The sequence below is a fragment of the Macrotis lagotis genome, chromosome 6, assembly GCF_037893015.1.
Source record: "Macrotis lagotis isolate mMagLag1 chromosome 6, bilby.v1.9.chrom.fasta, whole genome shotgun sequence".
Taxonomy (NCBI): domain Eukaryota; kingdom Metazoa; phylum Chordata; class Mammalia; order Peramelemorphia; family Peramelidae; genus Macrotis; species Macrotis lagotis.
Genome location: NC_133663.1, coordinates 163,938,591 through 163,958,709, shown reverse-complemented (window position 1 = coordinate 163,958,709; position 20,119 = coordinate 163,938,591). Strand labels below are relative to the sequence as shown.

Genomic DNA, 20,119 nt, shown 5'->3' with positions numbered 1-20,119 from the left:
GGTAAAATAAAATGTGTGTGTGTGTGTGCGCACATGTGCTCTTGCTCATAGCAGCCATGTTACTGAAGCAACAATATCCAGCTTCTGCTGTTTCTTTATTCTTGTATATTTAAAGCAATGTTAATTATAGATTAAATTGTCTGGTAGAGTAGGTAAGATGTGTGCAGTCATATTATATAGTGAATAATACATATATACATATAGATATTAGTATGCGTATACATATAAACAAAGGAGACTAAAAACCTTAAAGCAGGACTGAGCAACCTCTGGTTGGCATGCCACCAAAGATTATGCTTAGGCCAACGGTCAGTATCATATCTGATTCTCTGTGATCTGCATGGGGAATATAAAAATCAGCAAACAGCTCATTTGCCAGAATTACCCAACACCCTCACCCCAGTTCATTTCAGTTTTGAGACCAATGTGGTCAGTAAACCCTGCTCTTCCTCCCTTCAAATGCCAGATTACTAACTGTTTTTAGAGTACTAGCTCAGATAGCCTTTCAGAAGCAGGGCAAGAACTATTCATTGTGGGCAAAGGATCCATTTCTTTCTGAAACCTATATAACATAGCCGGGGGGGGGGGGGGGGGGGGAGGGGATGGGAGGAAGGGGATGACAGATGGACAGAGAGAGAGAGAGAGAGAGAATGAGAATCAGTAATCAAAGGCTATGTATCAGAAACTATCATACAATTTTTGATTCTGCCTGTTACTTCCAAAGCTTATCAAACTTGGAAATATTTTGTAATTAATATAGTCCCATTTGGGAGGCAAGGGTAGTGCTGAACTTGGAATCAAGAAGACATTTGGGTTCAACTCTGGTCTCTTGTAATTTACTAGTTGGGTGACAAGTCCCTCACTCACTGTGTGCTTCAGGCTGCCATTTTGAGTGATAGGTAGATTACAATAAATGGAGATGTATATGTCAGTACAGCTTATATTTATAAATATTTAAATAATTTATTCCCGCATCACAGTATTCTAGAATTTAAATTAGAATTATAGTTTCAACATTTTGAATATTTTTTGTGAGTAGGTTGGAGATGGAAGAAATAATTTCTTACAGTCATTTGACTGTATCCTACCTAATTCCCACTTTCAAAAAGAGAAAGAGTGTTGAGAGCTAACATTTATATATTGCCACCTACCACTGCTACTGCCAGGCTCTGGCACTTTTTTAAAAACAAATTTAAGTTGATCCTCCATAATTTTACTATTTATTATCCCTGTTTCACAGATGGGGAAACCTCTCACAGATGACAGGTTCAGTAATTTGCCCAGATTCATATTTAAATTCAGGTCACTCAGCTCTTCTGACTTCAGGCTCAGAGCTCTGACTGTTGTGTCAGCTATATGCCAGAGAAAGAATAGTCCTCACCCAATGCCACTGAAATGAGTTAATTGCCTGTTACTATCATCCAAGTTAAATTTTATTTTGGAGAAATATTGGAGCACCTAAGAGAAGGCCCCATTAACCTAACACTCACAGAATACTTTTGGTTGGTTCAAGAACAGGTACCATATGTAAGTGACACAACCTGACCATGTTATAAAATCACTTTAACATTGATTCAATTTTTTCTCTTTAATTTTCCATCAACACATTCTCAGAGAATAAAGTGATAACTTCTCTCCCAAATCAATATAGTATTATTTAAAAACCAAAAAATGGACTCATATTTATCCACTAGGAAAGATTTAATAAAAAAAAAAGCCAGAATATAATATTAAACAAGAAAAATTCAAAGAAGATTCCTATTCACCAAAAATGAATATCCGATAAATGTGTTACATTAGTGATATGCCTCTGCTTTACAGAAGCACAAACTCTGAAGTTTTGCAAACTAACCACTTTTTACGTTCTTGTATTTAAAAATTCATACTGAAGTTCAAAAAGGAATTTGTATAATGGGTTCTTTAAAATCACAATGTAGAACTGGCTTTTACATGAGTTTTTATATTTTATTAATATTTTCCCATCATATGTTATTTAAGCTTCTTGATTCTAATCTAATTATATATCTTAGAGGCAATGGGACGTAGTGAATTGAATAAGGAATTTGGAGAATCAGGCTTTGTTTCTATCCTGTTACTAACCTTCACTTTCTTGAACTATAAAATGGGGCTACTTATTCATCTTGCTGGGGTATCATGAAATTTGCCTATTCATTTGTGGTGTTCTTTGAAGTCCTTGGAGAAAGACACTATTATGTGGAATTATATAATGTTGATACATGCTCTTTCTTTGCTGTCTAGGTCAGTACAGTAACTTCTCATCACTAAATGCCTTTTTTGCTAATGTGTACCATTTCACAGTTTAATTTCTCAAATTTCCCATCGACTACACTCACATTAATTTCACTACTGTATAAAGAAACAGTAAATTGTGTATTCATGTTTGTGTTAATTAGATTAGAAAAACCATAAATTCACACCCTAAAATTTCTTTCCTTTCCTTAAACATTTCTTTCACTGGAAGTGACTTTCATGCTTTCTCTTAAGATGGCTTGCAGCAACTAGGAAGCAATACTGTCAACTCTAGATTATCTGTGCTAATTGAGGATGGTGATAGTACATAGTAATGTCTATCAGTCTCATATAAGCATTAGTTTCAACAACTTCTCCCATCAAATAAAAATCAGAAAATATAGCAGCCTTGCATATAATAGTCAATAAATTGGTGTTGATTTGAAGTGACTACATAGATACATTTGTGTTTGTCCTATGGAAAAGCCAGAGAATTGACTAAGTAAACAAAAATTAGAAAGCATGCATTCCAAGAAAAGAACCAAAGAGATGAGCCTGTATGTAATTTGCCTCTAAATAATCCAGAGTTGACTCTTCTTTCATTGCACCCTAGAACAAGCCTTTATGTCATATTTCAAACCCATTATGTAGTAATGCTCATATTATAATTCATACAGGCTACGGCCACTCTGATGCTGATGTTCTTCACCAGTCGTTACTAGAAGCAAACATTGCCACTGAAGTTTGTCTCACTGCTCTGGACACTTTGTCGTTATTCACATTGGCATTTAAGGTTTGTTTAATTAAGAATTTCACGATCAGTTTTCAATATTTTAAGTTCATTCATTGAATTAAACCCTACTTGAAGATGTTATATTCTTCCAGCAGCTAGCTTTCTTTGTTAGTTACAAATCATTCTAGGAAGTTGCTAATCCATAAATACCATTAATGAAACCATTTTACAGCTTAATGACTTGAATTCCCTAAAATATAATAAAGTTTAATTTGTTAGTCTGTACAACATGCTTTGAAATTATGGAAACATGGCCTCTGGAGGTAATTAAAGCTTGGGTAGAACAAAACATTTACCAAAGGAAACATTTCTCCATTCTACTGCACCCTAGGGTATGATAAACTCAGTGACCTCCTCAAGCATTTCTTCTTTTATCTTTGTTCTTTTGAATGACTCCAAATGCTGCATGCAGTGAAACTCTAGATTTAAATTTAGGACAGCGCTTTATAATAATTTGAATTACTCGTATAAATGAATTTGTATTTATTTTTATTTGCTTATCCTTCTTAGTCTTTGAGTGAAACAAAAAAAAGTTATATTTGGAGACAGAGGAAAGAACTTTTAAAAGATGCTTTAAAAATTGATATTTAAGTTTTTTCTGGTATCTTGAGGCCATGATACATTTTAATTAAGAGAAGAAAGTCAGAATCTTACTCAGCCTCATTTTTGTGTTCAGCAATCTAACATCCCTTTATTCCTAAGTGATTCTGTTCTTTTCTGCTAGAAAGGGCAGCTAATGATGATAAATAATGAACATTGAAGCCAACAATCCTACTTGAATAGGAGTCCAAGAAAAGTTTGCCTTGCCTTAATGTGAACTCAAATTGCTCTATTAGTTTACTTGTTTTCCAAATAGTAATATTCTTTTCACGTGGTGATTAAATCTAGATTTCTAATCAATCTCTGATTGAACTAAGGAGACTAAAATATAAATTAAGTTGATGAAAATATTCTTATTTGAGGGACGAGATTGTTTATGTGGTAGCTCACAATATTTGTGAGTGCTTTGAAAACCTTCATTTTTTTGAATTATTTCTTCGTCCCTTCTTTCCCATCCCCTCCAAAAGCAAGTCTTTATTTTAAACCCTATCTAATAGATAAGAAAATGGAGACATAAAGAATAGATGTTCTCTCCAACAATATTTAGTATGGGACTAGGGAAGAGAGCTATGTTTGGTACATTGAATTTCAATTTCTATTTTCATTTGGCTTTTTTTTAAGTTAAAAATTCTTATTAAAATTCTCCATTGTCTTTGACCACATTTTTATGCCATAACTTCCAATTATCAGTATCTCATGATCCTCTGACTTAGACATGGGCAATAGGAATAGGAAAAGGTTTATAAAAGACTGTCAATAATCTAACTGTAGCTAGGACTAGTTGTCTGTCACTAGGGTAACTAGGCGGCACAGTAGGTAAAATGTCAAACCTGGAGTCAGGAAGACTCTTCCTAAATTCACATCTGGTCTCAGACACTCTGTGACCCCGGGAGAGTCACTTAACTCTGTTTGCATCAATTTTGTTATCTGTAAAATGAGATGGAGAAGGAATTGGCCAACCACTCCAGTCTCTTTGCCAATAAAACCCCTAATTGCGTCACAGAGTCAGATACAACTGACAAACAACTGAACAACTAATTAGTCATCAGTTCTCAGGCCTCCAGTGTTCTTTATAATTAAGACTTCAGGTAAGCTGGTGCAAAGCACTTTCACGGCAAACAAAACTTGGGTACACAAATCCAAATACATAAGACAACCCAAGAGGACTCTACTCCCAGAACTTAATAGGTCAACTTCAATGATCTCTCACCTAAATCTCTTTCTTTAACCTCTTTTCAACATCTATTCTATACCTTTACCTAGAGAGCAGCCTAAAAAAAAAAATCTACTCAGAGATGTATTAAGTCAGACAGTTTGCAGATATTAGAGATTGTATTTGACTCAGGTGTTCTTGGCCCAAGTCCAGTACTCTATGTACTATGTACACTGTTTTATTGACCAGGAGCAAAACAGGACTAGATGACCTTTTTTTTTTAAGGTAGTCAGGATTAAATGACTTGCCCAGGGTCACACAGCTAGTAAGTATCTTGAACTCAGGTCCTCCTAACTCCATGGCAGGTCTCTATTCATTGCACCTCCTAGCTGCTCCAGGCCTAAGGGACCTTAAAACAAAGCTTGATCATCATCTGTTACTGTAAATACCTATCTCACTGATTTCCTAGCTTTTTCATCATATTGCCAAAAAAAAGTAATAATAATAATAATAAGTAAAAGCTAAAGGTTGTAATTCAGGATCTAAGATTTGGAGGCAAGATTGAATGTAGAAGCAGGTTTAGGACTGAGGGCATCTTTGTCAGGGCTTCTTGGTCTACTAAAAGGTTCAACTTCTAGCACTGCACATATTCAAAACTGGAAGATTTGGAATATTTTCTATGATCTGGGCATAGGGAGATTTTTTTTCCCCCCTAACAAGTCATCAATGTCCAAGTCTTGATTTTCTTGTAAATACAACATAGCAACATTAGAGAGTTTTACTAATGCCCTCAAAGGGCATACAGGTCAGAGTCCACTGGGGAAGGATAGTGATAAACTCGAATGTGCTTTAAGTGATCCTATAGAGAAATAAAGAGCAGTCTAATTAAAAATGCTCCTTTATAAATTGACTGCTTTTCATGAACTGCTTATAGCAAGTTGGAAGATGAATAGATTTTTTTTTAAATGAAGAAAATATTTAGAAATATCAAACATGAATCCTGTTCAATCTCTAGTAGAGAGTGTCTTCAATAGTATCTAAGCTAAGTGGGTATTCTTTCAGTAACACTTCCCAAAGATGTGCCAATAAATGTTTCACAATCAACTCTCTGGGAATAAAAAAGGCAAGGGAGATTTATACAGGATTCATTTTTCAGTTTAATCTGCATTATTACCATTTTCTCTACAATTTTCTTAAGTCTATACAATGAACAAAACAACAAATCAATCCCTGATCTGTAGCATTTACCAATTCCTGAGAATAAAATGTTCACATTGAGTAACTGAATTCAGGACATGCCTGAAACTACCAATCTGTCTAGAGCCATGTTTTGAATTCCTAGAAGAAAGGGACTTTTCAAATTTCTTAGCATAATAGAAGAATCTTATCTCTTTTCAGGTCCTCTGATTTCTCATGCAATTCTAGTATAATTCTTATAGATATGTATGTATATTTACATATATTTTTATCTATAGCTGTAGATATATAAAGATAATATTATATGAGAGAAAGAGATCAGTAGATAGATAGTACAGATGGCTGTATTAAATTGTAGAGAGAGTCAGAGTAATTGGTGCACAGGAAATAAGACTGAATTCAAAAGCAGGAAGAATTGGGTACAAGTAGCCGTGTTTGACACATCTTGTCTATGTAACCCCTTATCCTTGTGATGTTTTCTAGATAAAATCTCTTAGGCCAAATTGCTAGCCTGCATTGGTAAAAGGTGGTTTCTTTATCTAGAATTTCCTTTACCTGAATCACACAGGTCCAGTCTCTACCCTTCTAAAATTTTAAACGATGTTGAGCCATTCCACAGATGCTTTTTAACATTGCTATTATTGTATTCTCTTTGCTCCTAATGTAATTTTAATAATCTGCTCCTAGTAAAAACTCCTTTTTATTTCTCTTAAAATAACTTTATAGGGTGATAAATTAACACACCACATGAACTGTATTGTAAAAACTAATATATAATTACAGAGAGCAATAAGAATTAAAAGGGTGTTCACACAAGTAATTGAAGGGTGGGTTGCTAGGAAAAAAAAAACAGTTGAGCTGGTAGTTTTTTTTTAACTTTTAACTCTGTTTGCTCAGCTAAGTGATATGAATTCTTTGCTTTTGTGATTGAAAGGGTGTTCTTTTTATTGTTGTTGAGTCTTGTCTGACTCTTATGGCCCCATTTGGTTTTTCTTGTCAAAGATACTTGAGTAGTTTCCCATTTCCTTCTCCAATCTATTTTACAGATGAGGAAACTGAAGCATATAAGGTGAAGTGACTTGCCTAGGGTCACACCTAATAAGTGTCTTAAGACCAGATTCGACCTTAGGAAGATGAGTCTTCCTAACTCCAGGTTTGACTCTATCCACTGTAGGCTCTCTGTCACCTAGGCTGCCTGAAAAGGAGTTTTTTAAAATAGTGTATTTTAGAAGAGTGAATTCTCAAAGCAAAAAAACCTGAATAAACATGTGTGACAATTGCTTAAGTAACAACATGTCCTCTTAATAGGACTGCTCCTAGTATCTCATTTTAGTGCTTGAAAAGTCTGTGACCCTGAAGAGGCCTATTTACTGAGTCTTTTAGATGTCTGATATTAATCTACCAAGAATATTTATGAAACTTAGCACTTAATAATGCATAACTCTGTATCAAGAAGGGTACCAATTCCTACATATAAGAAGAAAGGTAAAAATAATATTGTCTTCAAGGAGCTGATTCATTTTTACAAAAGGTCCCATTTCTGTTCATTTGTTTGATTCCTGAATCTATGATAATTTCACTTCATCCTTGAACAAATTCAGTTCACTCCTTTCAGTTATATCTGACCCCATTTGGATCAAAGATACTGGAGCCCTTTTACAATTTCCTTCCCCAAGTAGTTAACTTTATTTTCCTCGTAAAATTGAGTTGGATTTGATTTTCTATAAGATTTTCTCTCTTTTGAACTCTCAGTTCTGTGATCCTATGACATTCTTTTGCTTCATTGAATTTTATATACTTAAGGAACCTCAATCACCTTGAGTTGAGAAGACAAATATTAATTTGGAATTCCTTTAACTATCACTTCATCCTGTTTACTTTGCTAAAAAAAAAGCTAGTTTCGGGAGTTTGCTATCTTATATGTTTTTCTATTGCTTGGCTAGGCCAAACTATAAGATAAATTTGGAATACCATCCTTTGGAAGATTTTTGTTAGAATTTTATTTTGGATTATAGTTTCTACCTATAGTTTTCCCCTAATGTCAATAGTTGTTTTTGTGAACATGCACATGAAATAGCATACTTTTGTCCCTACTTGAAAAAATCCCTGGACCATTTCTTATGCATATTTAGGTGAGAAAGTCTCTGTGAATGAACATCATCCTATTCTGTATTTTTAGGTAACTAATGTTAATTATTTCACCACTCAGACTTAGAAAATATTGAATTAATGAAATCATTTGCTTGGGGCAAATATTGAAAGTGAATTGGAGCTACCCAAACTTGCTATCATGACTTGCTTTCTAGTTATTTTTCTTTAAGGAAAGAATAAAAGTTAGTAAAAAAAAATGTTACACTTAGAACATTAAAATAACTTAAAAGTTAAACACAGATTCTCCCTCTTCCCTGGTAGTATGTTTGTTTCCTGGATTATATTTCAGTCTTTTTCCATAGCCTTTAATTAGAAAGCTCTAGTTGTGGGACTACCCTGTGTGACCGCAGCTAATAACTGTAAATGACAAAGCGCTCTATTACAATTATCAACTCTGTGATAGCTGCTCTCATTTGCAAAAGAGAATTCAGGAATCTGCCTAAAGTATAATAATAATAATAATAATAATAATAATAATAAGATATAATAAATAATATATATATATAAATAAGTAATAATAAAGGATAGTAATCTTAGACTCTTAAGACAGGTTGACTTTAGAATAACATAAAGTAAAACCTGACTTACCAAAAAATCATGAGACTAAATTTGAAACATAATTTGTATGGCATGAGGATTCTTTGCTTTACTGAAAGACTTTATGCATGGTATCAAAGGGGATGTATCAGAACGGACCTAACCAGTGTTCTTATAACACAACTTGTTTTAGTTATAAAAATAAAAGTTTTGATTTCAACACAGCTGGTCGGGAAACATGGTTATTATGTAAATGGAGACCCACCCCTACTTGAAAAAACCCTCAAAATTCTCAGGGATTCTTGGTCTGTCTTACTAACTGCTGTGACTATCTATTTTAAGAACCAGCTCCTGGCTGATCATGGACATAATCCACTGATGAAAAAGGTTTTTGATGTTTACCTGTGTTTTCTTCAAAAACACCAATCTGAGACAGCTTTGAAAAATGTCTTCACTGCCTTAAGGTCATTAATTTACAAGGTGAGTCATTTAATGGAGTTCCTTTGTTACTGATGCATCCCATTTTCTGCATCTGAGATTCAAGGGCAATTTATTGGGCATACATTTTTATCTCATTGGCTCCCTTTCTCCCCCCCCCCCACAGTTTCCCTCAACATTTTATGAAGGGAGGGCTGACATGTGTGCTGCATTGTGCTATGAGATCCTTAAGTACTGTAATTCCAAGCTGAGCTCCATTCGTACGGAGGCCTCCCAGCTGCTGTATTTCCTAATGAGGAATAATTTTGACTACACAGGAAAAAAATCTTTTGTGAGGACACATCTGCAAGTAAGTGTGGTTTCTCATTTAGGCACAGATGTATTGTTTTCATCTTTTAAATTTTAGCTGGATAATTTGAGTTTCCTATTTATTGATCTGTCTCCTCTTTCAAATTATAATATTCTGGCTCCAAAGATGTATTCCTGTTATGGCAAAATGCCATTTTGGCTAAGTTCTATGTGTTATTTTCCCAAATTCTACAAGAATTAGCGAGAAATTATTATTGTAATTTGAATATTGAGACAATGTAGTAGTAAAATGATCTGATATGCTTAGCTCAAGTCTTGAGAATTTCATTTAATATTAAAAAAAAGATTTCAGAGCCTTAAATATAAGAGACAAGGAAGAAAGGGAAAAGATATTTATTAAAGTACCTACTATGTGCCTGCATTTTACAAATAGTTTCTCATTTGACCTCACACCAACCCCAGAAGATAGAGGCTATTGTTTTTCTCATTTTACAGTTGAGGAAACTGAGGCAGAGGGGGGTGAAGTGACTTGCCCAGGATCATACAGCTAGTAAATATCTAAGATAGGATTTGATCTCAGCTCTTTCTGATTCCAGGCCCAGCATTCAATCCACTGAGCCACCTCTCTACCCATTGTGTTGAGGGGCATCTAAATCACTCATTTTTATAGATGCAAGACTGAGGCTGAAAGAGAATAAATAACTTTTTCAAGGACACATTGGTAGAGCTGGGATTTGAATCAAGGACACTGTATTTTTCCTTGAAGAGCTTCTCTAGTTAGTGCATTGATAATGAAGAGAGAGACCTCAGATTATCATTCCTTCTCCTTTGTCCCCCATTTCTATTTTTCTGACTTTTGGCTATTCAAAATACTACCAGTCTTTTTTTGGACTTATTCTTTTTTTTTTTCTTTTTGGCCTCCTTAATTCTAAATTTCTTTTTTGCTGATCACATTTATTGCATTTTCCTTTTTTCACACATAAATAATAGAAATCCTTTTAACTTTTCCAATTCCATTCATTTGTTCATTTTACACCCATATTTATTGTGATAACTTTGCTCTGTGTTCTTTGTTCTGAAGGAGAGACAAAATTGATAAAAGTCGTTGCCTCAAGGAACTTGGAAGAAAAGTTCCTTCATTGAAAGTGGGGTATCTAGGGGCAGCTAGGTGGCACAGTGGATAGAGCACAGGCCCTGGAGTCAGGAGGACCTGAGTTCAAATTTGGCCTCAGTCACTTAATAATAACCTAGCTGTGTGGCCTTGGACAAGCCACTTAACCCCATTGCCTTGCAAAAAAAAACTAAAAAAAAAAGAAAATGGAGTATCTCTTCCCCAACCTTTACCCACACCCCCACACCCTAAGAAACCAAACTTTGGAAGGCAATAAGTAAATAGCATTTGGTGGAGGTACTATTGACTAAGTAAGAACCTGTGTCACTTGCTAACCATGAATGAATAATTGAATGGCTAATGTTTACAGAACATTAGGATTTACCTGATCTCCCATGACCCTCCTGACTCTTCTTTCAGGTAGAGTCCCAAGAATAATGTTATCCTTGTTTTACAGATGAGGAGATCAAGTTCAGAGATTTTCAGCAGCATGATACATTAAAGAGATAGAAGTCAAATCCAGGTCTCTCCCAACTCCCAACATCAGCATTCTTTCTACACTATCATGATCTTATAAATTACCTATAACCTTCCTCAAACTCAGTGTTCTCATCTCTAACCCCAATTTGCCTCAATTTCCCCACCTCTAAAAAGAGGAATCAAAATAGCTCCTACCTCAAAGTTTTTGTGGGGATCAAAAGAAATATTTATAATGTACTTAGCAAGTGTCTAGGACATGGTAGGCATTTGTAAATATTTGTTCCGTTCCTTTTCCCCCGCTGTAAAATAGGATTCATAATAACATAACTACTTTCTTGCCTTGTTTATATCACTATCACCTGGAACAGCTCCTGTAATATGGTAGGCACTTGAAACCCTTATTGATTGATTGATTGATTCACTGTAGAGTAAAGCTTTGTAAACCTGAAGGCATTATAAAAATGTAAATTAATGTATAAGCTTTATCAAATTGCTTGCCTTCTCAATAAGGGGTGGAGAGGAAGATGGGAGAGAATTTGGAACTTAAAATTGTAAAAATGAAAGTTAAAAATTGTATTTACATGAAATTGGAAAAAATAGTAACAAAAAAAGAAAATGTGAATTGTTATATATTATTACTAGTTAAGATTTCTGATCTCTGTTGTTATATGTTCTGCTAATGCAGGTTTCAGTATATAACTCCTTGAATGAATTTCTAGAAGAAATTTAAAGGATTAAAAATGTTTGTGAACATTTTTTTTTAGCTGCATTCAAAGAACCACTACTTAAGACAATGCTGTCTCTATAAACATTGAAACTGTAGCCTCGTGGAATAGATCTTGAATGCAAATTGATTAAATTTTATTGATATTTCTTGAAGGTTATAATTTCTGTAAGTCAACTGATAGCAGATGTTGTCGGAATTGGAGGAACCAGGTTCCAGCAGTCCCTTTCCATCATCAATAACTGTGCAAACAGTGACAAGAATATTAAGGTGGGTCTCCCTAGTAGAAATCAAGGTGTAGAAACCCTTGGTTTCTAGCCAGTATTCCAAGACCTGTTTGACCCAGGAAATGAACCCATGAAGGTTTATATGTGTCCATTTTCTCTCATTTTAGCACACTAGTTTCTCATCTGATGTAAAGGATTTGACCAAACGGATTCGTACGGTCTTAATGGCCACGGCTCAAATGAAGGAGCATGAAAATGATCCTGAAATGCTAGTGGACCTACAGTACAGTTTGGCCAAGTCCTATGCAAGTACTCCGGAACTCAGAAAGACATGGCTGGACAGCATGGCAAGAATCCATGTCAAAAATGGGGATCTCTCTGAGGTAGCCTTGGAAACCTTTGGTTTTGTGATTTAGATAATAAGGTGTTATTTGTCAATAAAACATTCAGCGAAAACTATAGACAGTGGTATCAAACTCAAATAAAAATTGAGACAACCAACTGCACATAATGGATCCTTGTAAGCCATCTAGCTTTTAATGTTCATTGTATTTTTTTTTATTTAGTTAATTATTTCTCAAATGTTGTTCCCCACCTGGGAGAGTTATGAACCAGGCCCCTGTCTGACACCTCTGCTAGAGAACATACAAGTCCCTACTTTAAGGGAGTTTGTCTAATTAGAAAGATAAAACACACACACACACAAAGTTAATTAACATTATGAACAGTAGTCTTCTTACCTAAGAAGTGTATATATAACCTTTATTGAATTGTTTGACTTTTCAATGAGGGAAGGAAGAGTGGGAGAGAATATGGAATTGAAAATTGTTTGGTTTTTTTTTTTTTAAAAAAGCTTAGGAGGGGGCAACTAGGTGGTATGTTGGATAGAGCACTGGCCCTGGAGTCAGGAGGACCTGAGTTCAAATTCAGCCCCAGATACTTAATAATTGTTTAGCTGTGTGACCTTGGGCAAGTCACTCTTAACCCCATTGCCTTAAATAAATTTTTTTAAAAGCTTAGAAATTGTTTTCACAGGAAAAAATAAAATTTTAAATTTAAAAATTTTAAATTAAGAAGTGCTGGTAAGTTAGACAGGAGAAGGGAAAATCATAGTGGAGTATAGTGGCCAGGAAAAAATTAAGTTGAATCTTGAAGGATGGGTGGGTAGCATTTGAATCTAGAGGAAAAACATTTCAGTTAGGGGTATGATTCAAGCACAAAGACAGAAAAGGGAATTTAGATGACTTAGGTAGTATAAGAGATAAGTTTGGAAAAGTAGATTGGGGTCATATTTTGAAGGCTTTGAGAGTTTATGATTTATTCTAAAACCTTTGGAGAACTATTTGAAGAATTTTGATCAAAGGAGAATGATATGATCAAAATAATGTTTTAGGATGATTTTTTTGACCATCACTGTATAGGATGAATTGAAAGAAGAAGACATTGAAATAAGAGAAATAAGATAGAAGATTATTGAAGTAGTGTAAATGTAATGAACATCTTTTAAAATATTTGACTAATCTTTGTGCATTTTAAATATCCAAATTATAACCTCCTCTCAGCTTGATTTCTTTTATGGAGGCCACCAAACTATACATAATGGATCCTTATAAGTCACATAGTAACATTATTTATGTTGATTATATTTTTGTTTATTTTGTTAATTATTCTCAATTACATTTAAATATTGTTCTCCACCTGGGAGAGTTATAAGCCAGGTTTTAGGAGTCAGGGCAATCAGCTTAGCTAAAAGACTTTTCCTACTTCTTGTTAGATAAGGATTCACTCTAGGAATTTATTCTTTATGAATTGGGTGTTGAAGAAATGCTGTCGTAAGATTTCTCCTTCTTCATACCCTAATATAGTTTATCAGCAAAATCATTTTTGCAGCCTAAAATAAGTGGGAAACCTTGTTCACTTTGATATCCATTACATGCAACTTAATTTAATTGTTGCTACTAGGGTTGCTTTTAAAATTCACCACAGATTTTTTTTCCAAATAAAATTCAATAAATATGTAGGCAGCCTGCAAAAAACAAAAAGATCTACATGCTTTGATCAATCCCTATTGAGTCATTTTTTTCAAGTGTTATAAGTTTATTCTATTTCACTGAACCTATGTCAATTCTCTTATGACTATATTTCAAGTTTAAGGAAATCATATAGTCTGGGGTTTAAGGATATAAGAAAGTATTTCAAAAGTATAAACCTCCTAAAAAAAAAAGAATAAACTTCCTGTATGCCCTTAGGATTAAATTGTAACCTGAACTAGGAATTTAAATATTAGAATTAGAAGGGAACTCAGAAGCTATTGAATCTAATCCTTTTACAGATGAAAAAACTGAGGCAAACAGAGGATAAGTGACTTACCCAGGGTCATATAGCTAGTAAATTTCTGAGGCACAAGTTGAACACAGGTCTTCCTGATTTAAAAGGCCAACTTTCAGTGTTTGTGTGTGCTATTCTGTTCTGAGATTTGCAACATTGAATAACTTTAGTCTATTAAAACTGGTTCTTCTGAATCCTCTTCAATCAACGTGCCAAGTGCTGGGGATAACAAAAGAGTCGAAAGAAAGATAATAATTGCATTTGTTTCACAGGGTTGTTGTGAGAATCATGAGATAATAGTCAATTCAAGTAACTAAATGTTTATTAAGTGCTTATCATTCTGCTAAACTCTGGAAATCAAAAACAATCTCTGTTCTTGTTCATTAAGATCAAGCTTAGATTCTAACGGGGATAAACAGCCCATAAAAAAGGACAGGGTGCCATATTGGGGCAAAATCCAGAGAGTGGGACAAGACTGGTCTGGACCTTTCCTCAGAGTGTCCCAAAGTAGATACTGAAAAGATATTACCAGTGGGAGAAAGGGGCTGCTGCAGTAGAGTAAAAATTTAATAAATTCTTGATGATTGAAGGATTGATAGAAAGGAGACCAAAGACCAAAAATTATATGAGATGGACCCATGCTATTATACCAGAGATTTGAATTTTCCTGAGATACTTTTCCATATCATAAATTGGCCATCAGAGTCCTTTCCATTAGGGGAGAATGTAAGGGGGAAAATTTCTTCTTTTCCAACCCCAAGGCCTCTATCATAGTGTTTACTTCCCTCAAGTATATCTCAAGTTTACTTTGGCTTTGTGCATGCAAAGGACAAGGAGAACAATATATAATAATAGTTGGTATTTATAAGGTGCCCTAAAGTCTACGGAGTATTTTATGTACATTCTCTCACTGAAGCCTCACAACAGCCTTCTGAGATAGATATTGCAATTCCTATTGTGAAGATGCAAAAACTGAGGATTAGAAAAGTTAGTTCACCAATAGCAAAAAACTAATAAATGTTAGAGCTGGAGTTCGATTTCAGGTCTTTCCTGACTCCTAAGTCAGCACTGTTTCCACCACTTCTTGCTGAAAAGAACAGCCAATCTACCTTGGCTTTGCAGCTTCTGCCAGCTTCCATGGCAACATGGTGGTAACAGCACTCATAGCCAAGTGTTCTTTGGACAGGACTCTTCTATCTGAGATCATTCCTACCAGAGTGTTTATAGTAAGATGAACATTGAAGTTTTAATCAAGATTCTTAACATTTAGGGGCAGCTAGATGGCGCAGTGGATAGAGCACCGGCCCTGGAGTCAGGAGTACCTGAGTTCAAATCCAGCCTCAGACACATAATAATTACCTAGCTGTGTGGCCTTGGGCAAGCCACTTAACCCCATTTGCCTTGCAAAAACCTAAAAACAAAAAAAGATTCTTAACAATTAATAACTCTCTCTCTAGACCTTAGTTTTCTCCTCCTTAAAACCAAAATAATGAAATGGGAATTACCTACCTCACAGAATTATTGTGATGAAGTAATATATGAGCAATAAAATATTTTAAGATATGAATTACTATCCTTATTATAAATAGCAGTGGTATTATATGACATCTCAGAAGTTCTTGTCACTGACAGTAATCTGAAAATTACATATTTCAGCTTTGTTAATTTCTAGTCATAAATCAATTAATTAGATTCTTAATAATTAATTCCTTGTATGTGTTTAGTCTCCTGCCAGAAAGACTTCTCTTTTTTGATTAGGTGAGCTGGTTGGATTTTGTAGTTAAACTTTTGCCTAATCCAAACAACTTAAAATTGAAAGACTAGAATTGTATATGTGTGTCTCTTTTTTTTTTTTTTTTGCAAGACAGTGGGCTTAAGTGGCTTGCCCAAGGCCACACAGCTAGGGAATTATTAAGTGTCTGAGGCTGGATTAAAACGCAGGTCCTCCTGACTCCAGGACTGGTGCTGTATCCACTGCGTCACCTAGCTACCCTTCAGTTTTAAGTTAAATGTGTTTGTGTATGTGTGTGTATAGACACACACACACAAACACACACAAACACACACACACACACACACTCCTATATCTTTATATTTAATATATTTGATAAATATATTTATCAAATATAGAGATATGTATATACTTATGCACATGTGATAAATGTATATTCATTTTATATAGATATATATATGTGTGTGTACACATACAAATATAATTAATTTTAAATTGCAAGATTGGACAAAGAGTTTCTTTTTAGAATCTGTAAAAAGCTAATTCTCATATCTTGAGCAGTTTAAAATGAAGATAGTTTCCTTTATTCTGTCCACTTTTATAAACTACAATAGATATCATAAGAAATTTTTTTTAATAAAATCAACTTAGCAGTCAATCAGTGATCATCTATTAGGTGTCAGTGATATTCCAGGCACTATAATCATTTATAGGATTTCAAAGAAAAAATAAAATAGTCCTTGCTCAATGAGCTTATGGAGGTAGACATATATGTGTGTGTGTGTGTGTGTGTGTGTGTACACATATATTTACATTTGTATGTATATATGTTTATACATATATGTGTATGCATTGTTCTTATAAACACATACCACACACATGCACATACAAATACACACACACATATAATCAAGAGAGAAGGCACTAGCACCTCAGTTCTAAAACTAGGTACACTCTGGCCCTTGGTGCCACAGCTCACAAGAACACTGCAGGATATTTAAAAAGTTTTGACCTAACTATTTAAAAAGTAGAACTCTTGTTAAGTAAATCTGTAGGCTTGGTGGTACTGTGAAAAAATTACTGAGATGCTAAAGTCATGATGAAGCAAAAAAGTTTAGGAACTTCTACACTAGCATTGAGTAGATGAGTGAAGATTTTCATGTTTTAAAGTGGCATTTGAGTGGATATTAGGGTTTTTGAGAGGTATAGATAAAGTGAATTCCAGACATGAGAAACAGTTACTGCAAAGTCAAGAAAACCAGAACTGGAGTGTTGAGTACAAGAGGCAGTTTGACTAAACCACAGAGTACATGAATGAAAGTAAATATAATAAAGGTAGAAAGGTAAGTAGGAACCAGTTTGTGAAGAGTTTTTTTTTTATTTGATATTTTATTTTCCCCCAATTGCTTATAAAAGCAATTTTTAACTTTAATTTTTTAAAATTTTGAGTTCTAGTTCTTTCCCCCTTCTATTTTCCCTCTCCCTTCATTGAGAAGGCAAGGGTATTGATATAAGTTATATGCAAACAGTCATACAAAATATATTTCCATGTTAGTATGTTGTAAAAGAAAACACAGACAAAAATAAGAAAAATGTGTTTCAATTTACATTCAGACTGCATTTGTCCTTTTTCTGGAAACAAATAGCATTTTTCATCATAAGTCCTTCAGAATTGGATCATTATAATACTGAGAACAGCCTCATTATTCACAGTTGATCTTCATATAATATTGCTATTACTTCATACAATGTTTTCCTGTTTCTGCTCGTTTCACTTTGCATCAGTTCGTTTAAGTCTTTCCAGTTTTTTGTGAAGAGTTTTGAATACCAAACCAGAGGAATTTTTAATCTGATCCTTGTGATAAAGATCCAATGGAATGTATATCACTAAAATTCATAATGTCAAACTATTTTAAAAGCCAAATAAAAATAATAATTAAAAATAAACTCTAAAATATTTATAAATTATAAGAAATATTAAAAAGAAAAGAATGACATTGTCATACCTGTACTTCAAAAATATCACTCTTCCTTTGGATGATGGATTGGAGTAGGGCACAACAGGGAGATTAATTAGGAGGTTACTTTGGTAGTTCACACAGGAAAGAAGGGATGGGTGCCTGAAGTCAAGTGGTAGCAAATTGAGGGGCAAGAAGGGGACTTATGTAACAATTGTTGTGAAACTAGTAAGAGCAAGAGAAAATTGATTAGATAGATAGGATGGAGAAGAATGAGGAGTCAAGGATAATGCCATGGTTGTAAAGCTGGGTATGGCATTGCCTTTACCTATAGTAGATAAGGCATAGGTAATGTTTGTGTTTTGTCTTTGGGGTTAAAACAATATTCATCAGAATTGAGATTTAATGGATAACAATCCTGATGATTATATTTTGACCCTTAGTTCTCTCATCTTGTTTGCAAATTTTAAATTGAATCAGGTTATGTATGACCAACCTCTTACCAAATATATAAGGTCATTATATTAGTGTAAACGAGGGAGCAACTCCTCAAAGACACACACACACACACACACACACACACACACTGCATCTTGAATTTTGAAGCCTCTCTGGTTATGGAACTTCTGCAAGCATCTGTTCTTTTGATTCTCTTTTTCCATCCATGAACCTTAATTCCAAACATCCAACTGTGGAATTTTTGGTTCCATGGCTACACAATATTTTTCTTTTTGATCCTCAACCAGTGAGAGGTCAACCTAATTAGTTTTTTTTTTAGTTACCTTAGTAACTAGAAGTGATTCCATTTATTTTACCAGGTTGCACATGACATAATATATGTAAAGGACCAAATAAAAAGTATTACCCAAATATAAAATGTCACTAGTGATAATGTCTAATATATGTTTTATTTTACAGGCAGCTATGTGTTATGTCCATGTAACAGCTCTGGTGGCTGAATATCTTACAAGGAAAGGTAAGAAGCAATTGCCAGTGTTTTGTGAAGCTAATTTTGTCTGGATTTATGAGGTGTGTTTATTGGACAGCCATGATGGAAACATTTTCTTCTAATATATAGACAACTTAGGAGAGTGTTAATTCTGAAGCTGGGTGAAGACTGTTCTGGTACCTTCAGAAGCAAAAGAGAAAGCAAAAGTTTTTGAAAGTATAAATAGATTCCCCAAAATGACTCTTTAAAGACAATATCACCAGAAAGATGTAGAAATGTCAGATACTCTTGTTTGACATTGGGAGACTGTTTTCCTTTCTAAAGCCACATCTTACAATTTTTGTTGAAGGTTTATAGCATCAGTTTTGATGCTTGTTGCTTCCCACTAAGTGAACTAAGGTCGAAAGGACTTGATCTTTTCCAAAGGAGTCCACTCTCATAGGATCAATTCCTCTTTTTTTTTTCTTTTTTTTTTTTTAGGCTTGGATATAATTCAGAGTGTTTGGGAAAATAATATTTCATTCAACTCCGACCTCTTTAATGAGCATATTTATAGAGTTCCTTTTTGAGAACTTGGGAAATTTTCTGTATTCATAACCTCCATTCCAAATGAAAATAAATGTGGGATTTTAGGATAAAAGAAAGAGGTTGAAGGGATAGGGGTCAGGATATAAAGACTTGTTTTATCAATCTGTTCTTGCTCACTTTCTAATCAAGGGGCATGAATTTAATTCAGCAAACTTTTTAAAATACCTGTGTATTGGGTGTGGCTAGGTGGCGCAGTGAGTGGATAGAGCACTGGCCCTGGAGTCAGGAGTACCTGAGTTCAAATGTGGCCTCAGACACTTAATAATTACCCAGCTGTGTGGTCTTGGGCAACCACTTGACCCCATTTGCCTTGCAAAAAAAAAATACCTATGTTGGTTGGGTATAGGGGCTAAAATAATGCAAAAACAGCTCAGGTTTGAATTGACCTCAAAGCAGGAAGGATATCTTGTGGGCTCATGCACTACCTCTATCATATACAGCTTTTGTGACCCTGGGCAAGTCACTCAACCTCTGAATTCTCTAATATATGAATTCCCTATTTTTATTTGGATTTACAAGGGCATTTTTCTATGTAGAAGATCTCTATAGCAATGAAATTGTAAATCTACTCCCTATATTCCTAGGGACAACTAA

General features: G+C 34.4%; 1 protein-coding gene across 17 annotated transcripts in view; it reads left to right on the top strand.

Annotated features, from left to right (window-relative positions):
- The window catches only part of DOCK9 (dedicator of cytokinesis 9), a 390,530-nt gene that overhangs the window by 336,081 nt on the left and 34,330 nt on the right, over positions 1 to 20,119 (top strand). For all 17 annotated transcript variants that reach the window (XM_074191938.1, XM_074191947.1, XM_074191940.1 and 14 more), the window contains 6 exons: positions 2,928 to 3,043; positions 9,024 to 9,161; positions 9,286 to 9,468; positions 11,900 to 12,013; positions 12,138 to 12,353; positions 18,907 to 18,964. In XM_074191938.1, the coding sequence (XP_074048039.1) occupies positions 2,928 to 3,043; positions 9,024 to 9,161; positions 9,286 to 9,468; positions 11,900 to 12,013; positions 12,138 to 12,353; positions 18,907 to 18,964 (825 nt within the window). The remainder of the gene's footprint in view (positions 1 to 2,927; positions 3,044 to 9,023; positions 9,162 to 9,285; positions 9,469 to 11,899; positions 12,014 to 12,137; positions 12,354 to 18,906; positions 18,965 to 20,119) is intronic.